Here is a 12,691-nt window from a genome sequence, read left to right on the forward strand (position 1 = left end):
ATGAACAAGACGGGGGCGTATAGACAAGTAGCAGACAAAAAGGATTGATTTTGTTCACTTTTTTTTATTCAAGTATTCGATTTCAATTACATGTATGTTTAATTGCAAAAGAAAAACAAGGCGATTCTGTTGCGGCTGATTGGTGGGGGAAAACAATCTTTTCCCGTGTACCTGAACGCAGCACCGAGGTCCAGCGGTGAGGAGAGGATGAAGAAGGAGGAGGAAGCAGAATGAAGATAAGCAGCATCTTTTAAGCTCAAAAACGGCTACTCCGTTTGCCTTGGACGCAGGAAGGTAGGCAGGATGGAGGAGAAGCAGGAGCAGCCCTTTCTTTGCGGGGTCGTGGAAGGTAAGCAGGTTCATTTTTATTTCATTCTTTCATCTTTCCCTTCGCAAGTGATGTTAACATCCCCACCCCCTTTCCTTTCACCATCTTCATTCCGTTTGACCTACATTCTGCATGTGAATTGACTATGCGTGCAGGATTTGGGTTGACCATCTTACCTGCAACATTCGAATGGCCTGAGTGGCGAACCGAGAAAGAAGTGAGGGTTCATTTGTAAATGCACAGATGATAATATATAAAGATGGTGGTGTGTATGTATGATGATACATGGGTGAATGGGTTTCTTTTCATCTCATCGACTTACTACAAAAAGGCTACACAAGGCTAAATTTCAATGAATTCAAACAGTTCATGAGATTTCTATATTGTAGTAAAACAATACTACCGCTACAAAACTCCATTATGTGGTAAACAGGTCTGCACATTGCATATCCCTCACACAGGTGCTTGAAATCCTTGAAAATGCTTGACTTTAATGTCTTTACATGGATTGAAAAGCACTTGAATTTTAGGTACGGTGCTTGTAAATGCTTGGAACTGTGGCCATGTTTCTCAAGAGTCTGCTCAAAAATAATGCCAATCCTACTCTCTGGCAGCTTTGCTTTGCCATTGCATTTCTTTTTACCCCGTTTTTGGCGACAGTTGGCATTAGTTTGTATGACATTTTCCTATAAAGTGTCATCGCCCCCCACGGGTCGCGCCCAAGAGGACAGGTACATGCTGCACCTTACCAGGGCACTATGAAATGTGTATCAGTGCAAGGATTAGATATCAATTATGGGGCATGCAAAAAAATAAGGTAGTGTTTCCCAGTGGTAAATTTTAATGGGAAGAACTTACTGCAACTGAAAGTGTATGTCAGGAAACAGGACCCAATTGCGTTATGTTTCTCACAAGTTTTATTGAAGGAAAGAGGAAGGGCTGCACCCACGATTCCGTGTTCGCTGGGCACGGCAAGCAAGTCGCCCTCGTACTCAGATTGTGATCCGAAAACGGAAGTAGATCTACCGTAGTGAGCAATGGAGGTGTCAGAGACGGAAAAACGGGTCGGTAGCTGACACTGGGAGAGCAAGGCGAGGTCGGGGTCAGAAATGAGTCGTAAGCCGGAACAGAAGAGCAGACGTGGTCAGGATCAAAATGGGTCTTAGCCGGAGACAGACGGGAGTAAAAATGGGACAGGTGGGAGTCAGGGTCGAAAATGGCTTGCCTAGTATTCACTGAGGTTCTCAGACGGACTGACAACAAGGGACTGACAGGACTGGGTTCAAATAGTGACAGGGAGCCAATCAGAACCCGTGGCTGGTGGCGCCAAAATGAGTGGGCACAGCTGAGTCACATCAGTAATCATGACAGTGTAAACATCTTTACTCAACACCTATATGGGGAGATATTTGTCTCTAGAATAAATATATTTGCGATTTTCTCAAGATTTAATACTCATGTCTTGATAAATGCACACGCAAGATTAAAAATCGCAGATGCAAATCGCAGATATATTTGTGACTCTGCAAAATACATGGTTCACATGGATTTCTTTTTAAATGGTACCGGAGAAATTGGAAACTTGGCAATGAAAGTCCTTAAAAAATGCTTGGATTTGGCCAATAAATAGGTCTAGGAACCCTGCCTACAGATTGGAAAGAAAATAACTTGCAGACCTGAAGGTAACATAAGCTCCTCTGTATAGTATGACCGATTACCACAAGGCAACACTCCACCTTGGTTTGCTTACATATGGAGGAGAGAAACACTGGATATGCTCCCATTTCTATAAATAGCCGACAAGATAGAGAATGCCGGCAGAGATAAATGGTGTCCTTGGTAAATATGAGATGAAAGGATAGATGAGTTTGAATTGACGATCACCACATTTGGATCTGCTCGTTTGCTAGAGCAGGGGTCTCCGCAGAAGTGTTCTGAAAATAGCTCACCAGTGCTGGCTCATTGTGATTTTCTAGTAAAATTATGTATTTGGACTGAGTCTATTTAATCCTACTTCCGATAATGAATGAATGAATGAATGAAAACTTTTATTTCGAACATAAAAATAAAAACAGGACAAAAATAATGAGTCAACAACAAAATAATGTCACATAACATGTTCGAAAAGGGGTAGTCAGAAGCAGATGCTTATTTTTCCTACCCCTTTATCTTCCCTATTAAATACATTTTATAGATAGCTCCTCTTGTGTCCAATACAACAAAATCTCATGGATATACTTATTACATAGGTCAGGTATCAATAATTATAATAGTTACAATAATCACATATTTTATACACTAATGTTCGCAATACCCATCCCTCAACATCATAATGCGCATAATGTCACTGCGGCACCAGTGATAATAACAATAAAAATAAACACAATACTTATAACAGTTTTGATGCAATAATAGCAACAATAACAACAAGTTAACCATAGTTTGAAATGCAGTATTTCCAATCTCCCTCATATCCCATTTTCTTCATCCCTGTTTTTCGCCAGTAATGCTTTTTTGTATTTAAATTTGAACACATGGATAGTTGGACATTGTTTGATCTCATTTTGCAAATTATTCCAAAGTCTGACTCCACACACAGACACACACATACTTTTCCTGGTGGTTCTCACCTTTGGGATTTTGAATTCACTACAGCCCCTCAAGTTATATTTTCCCTCTTTCCGAGTGAATAATTTTTGTATGTTTTCTGGATAATTAAGGTGGTTATAACATCACAACAACATAGTAATAACATTATAAGTTCTTATTTTAGAAATGCATATAAAACTTGACCCTTTGTTAATTAGTAATGTACTGTAGCTCTCATCTTGAAAAAGGTAGGAGACCCCAGTGCCAGAAAGTCATGCAGAATGGGACGATGGTGACCATTAGTGCTGTATGTTGTGCAAACGGCATATTTGACGATTAAGTTCAAAGATGAAAGTTTTATTTTGCTTCAATGTGTCGGTGTGTATAACTCAAACTGCTATGATTGGAGGGTGATGGACCCATGTGGGGGAGGCAGGAATTGAGGCAAGGGAGCTCAAAAAGAGGGATTTCATTTAATAACGAAAGGAGATACAATGTGACAAACAAACATGGTGTCAGAACCCGAATAGGAGGAGGACCCAGATGTGTAACGTTTCTCACACAAGCTTTCTTTTACGGGAATGGGGCACTCATGCACGTTAACGCAAACGCCAGTGATTCGGGGATCACTGTGTAGAAGAAGTAAGGCAGAAGTCTGGCGTGGAACAACAGGAAGCCAGAGGCCGACGAGATTGATACCAGTTACACGAGTAGATACCAGACAGATGGGGTCGATAGCGGACAGGACGGGCCAGACAGGATCGATACCAGATACACAAACAGATACCGGACCAACAGTGTCGATACCGGACAGGACGGGGCAGACAGGATTGATATCAGTTACAGGAGACTGGAGACAGATTTCAGACAGGACGAGACAGATGGGATCGATACCAGACACTGGAGAGTGGAGTTCGATATCAAACAGGACGAGATAGACGGGGACGATACCCGATACTAGAGATTGTAGCAAGGTATCAGACAGGGCGAGACAGACGGGATTGATACCAAACACTGGAGACTGGAGTCTGATATCAAACAGGACAAGATAGACAGGAACGATACCAGACAGTGGAGACTGGAGACCGATATCAAACAGGACGAGATAGACGGGAACGATACCCGATACTGGTGATTGTAGCTAGGAATCAGACAGGACGTGACAGACGGGATCAATACCAAACACTGGAAACTGGAGTCAGATATCAAACAGGGTGAGATGGACGGGATCAATACCGGACAGGATACACAAGCAGGATACCGGACAGAGTCTAAACACACGTCTTGCGGGTGGAGAGGTTCGTTGACGGACTGACAAAGGGTGAGTGAGAGCGCTGAGCTTAAATAGGAGGGAAGCCAATCAGTCAACGAGCCGCAGCTGGCGCCAAACAGACGGGGCCAATTGGGTGCACATGGGTTCACAAAACAAGGAAATCTACAAACAAAACAAGACCTGACAAAGTCCAAATTAAGAAACAAAGACCGAAACTGGAAATGGAAAATGCAGGGAGCAAAGTAACAGAGAAACCAGAAACAAACATACCCGGCATAGTGGTGGACTGACCTTAAATTGTTGTTTTGGAAACCCATGTTTGTTTGTTACTTTGTACCTCCTTTTGTTCTTAAAAGCAAACCCTCTTTTTTTTGCACACATGCCTCAGTTCCTGCTTCCCCTACATGAGTACACCACCCTCAAATCATAACAGAATGACCCGACCCTAACCCCGGTGGGGGCCTTCTGATGGTGGCAGCCGTACCAGACCCATACACAAATCTTGCATATTTCTTCTATAGGTTTCTATGGGAGGCCATGGTCCATGGATCAGAGGAGATTTCTTTTCCAGTGGTAAGTGTGAGTGTATATGATCGTTTCTGTAGAGAATATTTAATTTTCTGTTCATCAAGCTTGTGTTTATTAGCTGTTAGGGTGCATTAAAAAGACTCCTCTCACTGTGTTGGCGAGCGTGGAGTGTGGGCATTAGGGCTATTTATAGGTCCTATTCTTAAGGCTCAAACGGAGGCGGTACGTAATGTTGCATGAGTTCCATGGAGATCGGTTAGATACAGATACTGGGTTTTACTTTCAGAGAGCAAGGCAGAAAAACTGACTAAATTTTAGACTCGCAATTTAGGCTATTTAGCGGCACAGGGTTACGGGGGTCCTAGCAGATGAAGTGGCAAGAAACATAATATACAACAAGGGATTTTTCAGTTGATTTTGTAGACCATTGCATCCTAAAGAATAGGCATTTACTGTATTTAGTTCAAATTACCGTAAATTCCGGACTATAGAGCGCACCTGATTATAAGCCGCACCCACCACATTTTAAGAGGAAAACCGATTTTGTATTTACACAAGCCGCACCTGTACATAAGCCGCATGCGCCCACATTAAAACATTAAACACAACCACAAAATCAGTCCAAACCCGGCTTTGAGTCCCGCGACTGTAACTGAATATAAAGTACACAGTCCAAAAACCACTGCCGGCAAAATGAACAGAAAATGATACCGGTACTTAAGGTTTGATGCAGACCTGCAGAGTCCGGGTACCCGTTGAAACTAATCCAAGGAAAAAAAGTCTATATTTCCAAAGGTAAGGGTGGGAAAAATATATATCCACTATTGTCCGCCGCGACAACAGGTCTCACTCACCTTTACCCCACTTCCCGTCAGCCCGCGTTTGCTCCGCCCCTCTTTTTTAATTCGCAAAACATATCAGAATAAGTGTCTTAAATAAATACATTACAAAAATATACAGGTGCAAATACATATTATACATCGGTTACACATATTTACAAAGAAAGACGGTACACCGAGAGAGTTTTCAAAGCTTTAATTATAATATTATAACTTTCATCCCAAACCGTGCCTGTGAAGGCCAGCAAAACGCTACTAGCACCACGCTATCAACACAGTAAGCGGGTTTATTAAAAAAAACATACCGTACTTGTAGAAACCATGGTAAACCGTCCTCATCTTCCTCCTTATAATTGACGTCATTAAAGTCGTCTTCCCCAGCATTGGAAAGAGACTTTGTCATATAGACGTCGTCCCACGCTCCCTTATTCAAAAACACGCTAGCAACCCGCTACGTGCAGTAGCTCTGCTTCCTTCTTTATCGGACTGCTCGTTTGCTTTTAGCTTGAAAGCTACGTCATGTGCCTTTCTTTTTGCAATTTGCATAATGAGGATATGTCTACGCTAATTTAATTTGTGCACAAGCTAAGAAGTTGCAGTCTTCCTCGGCGCATATATTCCACCGGTCTAAATCTTACCTTTTCTACTCAAGCGCCGCTGGCGGCTGTTAGAAAAATTACATAAATTGGCCGCATCACTGAATAAGCCGCAGGGTTAAAGGTTTGGGAATAAAGTAGCGGCTTTTAGTACGGAATTTACAGTACCTAGATCAGTAATCATTTTTGTATGATAGTAATTTGTCATTAGATCTTGGTAGTCATGGAAGCATAAGATATGTATTTTGTGTGGAAAATGTTGGCACTCCAGGGCCATTAGTTGGCTAAGGGGACCCAAGTGTTTTTAACTTTGGGGTTATTTTTTTCCCCATGCATGAGTTTTTTTAGTTTTTCCTTGCTCGCGCGTCAGTTTTGGATCAGAGGATGGTGTCATGGTGGCCTGTGCAGTCCTTTGAGGCTTTTTATGATTAAGGCCTAAACAAATAAGTGTGACTTAAGTTGACTCTGCCAAATGAAAACCCCTGCTTTCACCGCACGCAGTAAACTGAAAGCATAAAAACATTTTCCTTCATTTGACACATGCTAGGATGCAGAACTGGGGTTTGAACACTTACCTATACGGTCCAAAAGACGACCTGAAGCACAGACTGCTTTGGAGGGAAGTTTACTCGCCTGAAGAAGAAGGTAAGAACGTCCCCTGAGGTTGTGCAGATTACCGAGCTTGACGTTGACCCGCTGTTCTTGCAGGTCAATTGCGCACCCTCATTGCAGAGGCACAGTCCAGAGGCCTGAGGTTCGTTTACGCTCTCTCGCCAGGACAGGACATCGTCTTCTCGTCCCCGTGCGACCTCACGCTCCTGAAACGAAAGCTGAGACAAGTAGGTAGCATACTTGTCAACCAAAGCCAACTGCTTGGCTTATTAATTATTGCAATTGCCCTTAGTAAACGATAATGAACCTTACAAACACAACGTGGCACCTATTTACTCACAGCAAGACAGACTATGTAGAATAAAAACAAGGATAAATTGTGAAAACAAGTGTTATGTTTCCCAAATAAACAACAGAAACAACAACATATTAGACATCGGTTACATATACTATATATGACTGTAAAAAATATAAAGATCTACAAATAGAAACACAGAATTGCAGTTAAATGAATGAATGAAGGTTTTGTATTGTCATCATACAACAGTACAGCAAAAATTGGAGGTCTTCATCGTTTAGTGTGAGAAAGCAATGTAGAAGTTGGTCATCCAGCATCGAGGATCCATTGGTTGAGCCAGGTATTTGGTATGATTAAAATACAACCTTCACAAATCTAATAGTTTCCCACAAATTGTAACTCCTGGTTTTCTGTTTTTGGGTAATAGATATGCTGTTGGTCAGATACAAGCTTGGCAATTGGTTGTTTTGTGAACCAAGGATTGTTTGTCACTTTGTACCTCCTTTTCGTTATGTGTCTCATTACCTAGCCGCAACAGTAAGCCATTCCTCCATCTCTGTTTTTGCTTCCTCCCCTGACGCCGCATTCGTCTCTTCCTGGACCCGATAACAATCCAAGGAGCACCTTCTGGTTTTCCTCGGAGTCTGATTTAATTGATAAACTAATTTTTTCGTTTAACATGTAATTTTGTTTACGTAGGTTTGCAGTCTCATTAGGATGTTTATTGAACACACATGAGGATGACGGCATATAATGCCACTGCAAACGTGCAAAGTCAAATCAAAACTCTTCTCAAACTACAGAATCGGTGTATTGGTGTGATCTGTCAAGGAGCACGTATTTTGCGCTGTGGCTAGACAATTTCAAGGTAGGATGGCTACTAGTAGTCAGACATTTTCGATGCAGCGAGCCTCTAAAATACTATCTGTCGCCAGTTTGATTGGAGTGGACTCATTGACTTGTGCACCTGCTCGGCTCTTTGACTGACAGCATACACCAACCTTTCACAGTCGAGTACACAGTCTCCCCCACCCAACACACAAAGCCCTCTGTGATTAGCCCTCATGATTGCATTTTCTGTGTGTTTTGTGCTGCAGAACTGTTAGGTCTATTACCTTGCATCTTTGAATAAAACACAAAATCAGAAAGACAAGTGACACCAATTTTCCCATGAGGATATGCTTCACAGTCAAAGCTTGATTCACATTTGACCAGAACAGCAATTCACATTTGACCAGAACAGCATCAGCTCCCCAATTTTATTACAAATAGTTGAGTCACAGAGTCGTTGAGGGAGGAGAGTTTTACATAGACAGGGGACACCATTGTAAAACAAGAAACATCAAACAGACCACAGAAAAACTAAATATGACAATGCAGCAGCTTCTCCGGCGAATGGTTGAGTGGTTCACAAGGTGATAACACTCTTTGAGGCAGGGAAAAGATTTTACTCAACTGTAGGGACCCTGGTAAATTGATATAATTCTAATTCCAATTCCAAATCTAACATTTTAGAAATAATACATGTATTTACAATCATCCCATCAACAACCCAATGCATCATAAAACCAAGAAAACTAAACTGTGTTACAGTGAGGTATTTTTATATTAGCAATCCACAATGACATTTTTTTCTGCGACCAGTGACCTAGACAATAAGGTTTAAAGCCAAAATGGACAATACGAGATTGGTCTAATAAAAACACGTTTTTTTTACCTATTGAAAAATGTTCATACGTTGTATAAAATTTAGAATGATCAAAAATGAATAGAAGATGGGGAAAATCATACAACATAACAGGTATGGGTAGTGGACCATGAAATGAAATGATCTGCATTTATATAGCGCTTTTCAAGTCAATGACTTCCCAAAGCGCTTTACAGTGTGCTCCACATTTCCCAATAGCAGCCTTGCAGCCATGTAAGGCGCTTACCTGCTTATTGGGGGTATTAGGGGTTCAGTGTCTTACCCAAGGACACTTCGACATGTAACATGGACGAGCCGGGATTCAAACTGGGATCCCTTGATCCCAAGACGAGCGCTCTACCTCCTGAGCTACTGCCGCCCCCTCAGAGGAAGACCCTGAGGCAACCGAGGTGGTTTGACTCTGGCATCGAGTTAATTTTCTATGTGTGCTTGCAGGTGTCCGAGCTGGGTTGCCAGGCGTTCGCCATCCTGTTCGACGACATCGACCACTCCCTGTGTCAGGCCGACAATGAGGCCTTTTCTTCTTTTGCCCACGCCCAGGTCACCGTGACCAATGAGATTTATCGCTTCCTGGGCGAGCCTCCAGTCTTCCTTTTCTGCCCCACGGGTATGTGATTTCCGATCTCCAACAGAGCTTCACTCTTCAGCAATTTGAGATCCTTTTTTCTTTTCAGAGTACTGCGCTTCTCTGTGTTCACCCAGTGTGCTAAAGTCTCCTTACCTCCAGACGGTTGGCGAGGACTTGCTTCCAAATATTACAGTTATATGGACAGGTGGGCCTGGGTTTTTTTGTGCTACAGCCATTAGTATCAGTGTTTTTTCCTCACATAGTTTCTCTGTGCCTTAACGACCGTTTTAGGGGTATCAAACTTGGCTTAGTGGGAGCAGCTGGAGCTCGGGTCTGGACATGATTGGGATGCAATGTTTTTTTCAGGTTCTCAACAAGAAAAAGCTATTTCAATATTCTCAAATATTTCTGTAGGGTCATCGATATGACACCGAGCTAAACCACCAAAAAGGACGTGTTATTGAAGCTTTTACAAATGGTGAAAACTGCAACAATACAATACAATGTAATCAGACTATACGTCAATATGCATGCAAAAATAAAGTGCATAAACTTGAAATCTTGGACATGCAAATATCCTGTCACCTATTGCGTGAGACTGCTGTTGACATCCAGATCGCAAAACCCGGAAAACAAGGAAGTATAATTATTCCGCTATAATTTTCAGCTTAAAGGTCAAATTAACACAAAATATTTATTTAGAACACTTCTTAATGAACTTACATCCATTCTCAGCTTTTTGATTACACGAACGCAGGAAATTATTGATTAAAGAAAAACAGTTGCTATAAGGGCATCACAATCTTTGTTGTATTTTCAAAATAGGACGAAAAAACAAAAATATTTAGTGTTAATAAGAAAATAAACCAATTACTCAGTGATGAATATAAATACAGTCAATAAGAGAAACTGGGAAACCACATGTAGCTGGTAAGTAGAAAAAAACAACTTATTTAAAAAACCATGTCGAAAACTCACTGCAGTGGGAACTTGCATTGTCCCCGCAATTTTTGTTTTTTGCCATTTTAAATGGGTGACAATATTGAGCCCAGCCAAACTGTTGAGCACAAAGGGTATCAAATTAGCGGGCTACTTGGGGCCTTGAAGGCAATAGTTTGTGGCCCTCGCCTTAATACAAAAGTTAAACATTAGTGCGGCCCGCTCAAGGTTGATATGGACACTTATTAGTTAGGCAGGGCTCAGAATTAGCACGCTAATGATTGACATCAATCTACGTCTGCCCTGCAATACGATTGGCCAGCTACTTCCTGGTTTGACCCATGGCAGTGTCTACACATTACAGACTGATTCCATTCCGTTATATGCAAAGCTTATCCTCATTAGGGTCGCAGGGGGGCTGGAACCCATCCCAGTTATCTTCAGGCAATGGGCAGGGGACACCCTGAATTGATTGCCAGCCAATCACAGGGCAAACACAAAAAGACAACTCACCAGCTCATTCACCCTGAGAGACAATTTAAACTTGCAATTTAACCTGACATGCATGTTCTTGGAATGTGGGAGGAAACGGAAGTGCCCGGAGGAAACTCACACAAGCACGAGAAGTACACACAAACTCCACTCAGGAAGGCTGGGAGATTGATTCGATCCCATGACCTCAGGACGCACCAACCACTCAGTCGCCGTGCCGACATTACCGACTAATAGTTTGAACAAATTATTTGATTCGACTGATTTTTTGAGGGGAAACTAGTAGCAAAATATTTTATTTAAATTGAAATGCGCAACGAGAGGCCGCTAGGGTCATCAAAGGAGAGTGTCACTGCTGTTGAACTGAAGTTCAAAGGACCTCGGATGCATATTTCATGTAACATTAGGTGAGTTTCTGCCTTTGAAAACCCCATGCATCCCAGCCTCAATGACCCTAGTTCCGGCGGCCCCCATGTAAATTGAGTTTGTGACCCCGAATTGAGTACTTTCGTATTAAGGTAAGGGACTTAACATTATGGTATCAGGGGCCACATTTGACCCACAGGCTTAGATATGAGATCTTTGCCATAGTTTATCTTATGGGCTGGTGACGGAGTTTACCTGTAGTACTTTCTAATCTAATTTCACAGCAATCTAGATTATTTAACGACGGCAGCTATTTTCTCTTTTAGGTTGTAAGGTCATCTCCAAAACCCTATCTGTGAACCGCCTGGCCGAGGTGGAGTCGGTCCTGCAGCGCCCGCCGCTCATCTGGGACAACCTCCACGCCAACGACTATGACTCCCGTCGGCTCTTCCTGGGTCCCTTCAAGGGCCGCGAGCCTTGGCTCAGGGGCCACCTCAGGGGCCTGCTTCTCAATCCTAACTGCGAGTTTGAGGCCAACTACATCCCACTTCACACGCTGGCCAATTGGCACCGGGCCGGAAGTCAGGAGAGAAAAGGTGACAGCATCAGTTGACATTGTTGGGCAGAATCTAAATCTGAAATGCTTCAAGAATCCAGATTTTTCTTGTGTGTGTGTGTTTGTTTGCTGACTCACATGCTCAAAAGCAGCTGAACCGATCTTCGTAAAAATGTACTCAGTAGTACTTTAGTCCTCCGCGAATGTCTTCAGCTAGGTTTCTTGTCTATGCACTCCCTATAAGTACAAAAAAAACCTCAATAATTATATGTTGCATGGGGTCTCTAACATCCACTAGCGGCCACATTGGGTATTGCAGCTCCCGACCACCTACCACTCCAAGCAGCCGAATCCTATGGATACAACGACAGGACATCTGCTTGTCTAATATGAAGTATGATATATACTCGTGTTAGTTAAACACATTATTGACATAGCATTTTTTTATAAAGAAGATCATTCCGCTAATTCAGCTAGCATCAATCACATGGCCATTAGCTCCTATCAACTAAAGTTGCTAGATCCTAGTGGCCTTTCTTTTTCTGATTCCATTCCCTTCATCTATGTTAATTAGTCGCAAATTAATGAGGCGCCCATGGTACAAATGCCTGGTGTTAGCAGTTTGCCATTAAAGGAATAGTGTGTGTTATTTGACCGCTGCATTGTGTAGTGCAACCAATAAACGAGTGCTAAAAGCACAAGGAAGACTCCAAACTACCGAGACGCAAAAATGAACATTTTTTTTGCCCAGCCTTTTGCAAGGTTTTTGGATACCCGTAGCAGTAAGACGGCGGACAATTATGTCAGCTTCCTCTGGCGTGACTGAATTTTTGTAAAATATATACAAATGTCTCAGCATATCAGCATTGAACTAAATACATTTACAGGATTGTTGATGTATGTTATTTTCAAATTATTGTTTTTTTAATGAATGAAGGTTTTTTTAACCATTAGGAGGTGCTAAGTAATACACACTTCACTTTAAATTAAAAGAAATGC

The 12,691-nt window shown here is 42.1% G+C and overlaps 1 protein-coding gene across 1 annotated transcript in view; it reads left to right on the forward strand.

Moving 5' to 3' along the window:
* LOC148356438 (protein O-GlcNAcase) overlaps positions 1 to 12,691 on the forward strand; it is a 24,543-nt gene continuing 11,852 nt past the window's right edge. The window contains exons 1-7 of the mRNA XM_088346908.1: positions 1 to 349; positions 4,712 to 4,763; positions 6,701 to 6,798; positions 6,862 to 6,992; positions 9,207 to 9,378; positions 9,446 to 9,544; positions 11,463 to 11,732. Of these exons, the coding sequence (XP_088203034.1) occupies positions 304 to 349; positions 4,712 to 4,763; positions 6,701 to 6,798; positions 6,862 to 6,992; positions 9,207 to 9,378; positions 9,446 to 9,544; positions 11,463 to 11,732 (868 nt within the window). The 5' untranslated portion in view covers positions 1 to 303. The remainder of the gene's footprint in view (positions 350 to 4,711; positions 4,764 to 6,700; positions 6,799 to 6,861; positions 6,993 to 9,206; positions 9,379 to 9,445; positions 9,545 to 11,462; positions 11,733 to 12,691) is intronic.

This window comes from Urocampus carinirostris, chromosome 11 (genome assembly GCF_059441175.1).
Source record: "Urocampus carinirostris isolate Australia breed hairy pipefish chromosome 11, RoL_Ucar_1.0, whole genome shotgun sequence".
NCBI classification, from domain to species: domain Eukaryota; kingdom Metazoa; phylum Chordata; class Actinopteri; order Syngnathiformes; family Syngnathidae; genus Urocampus; species Urocampus carinirostris.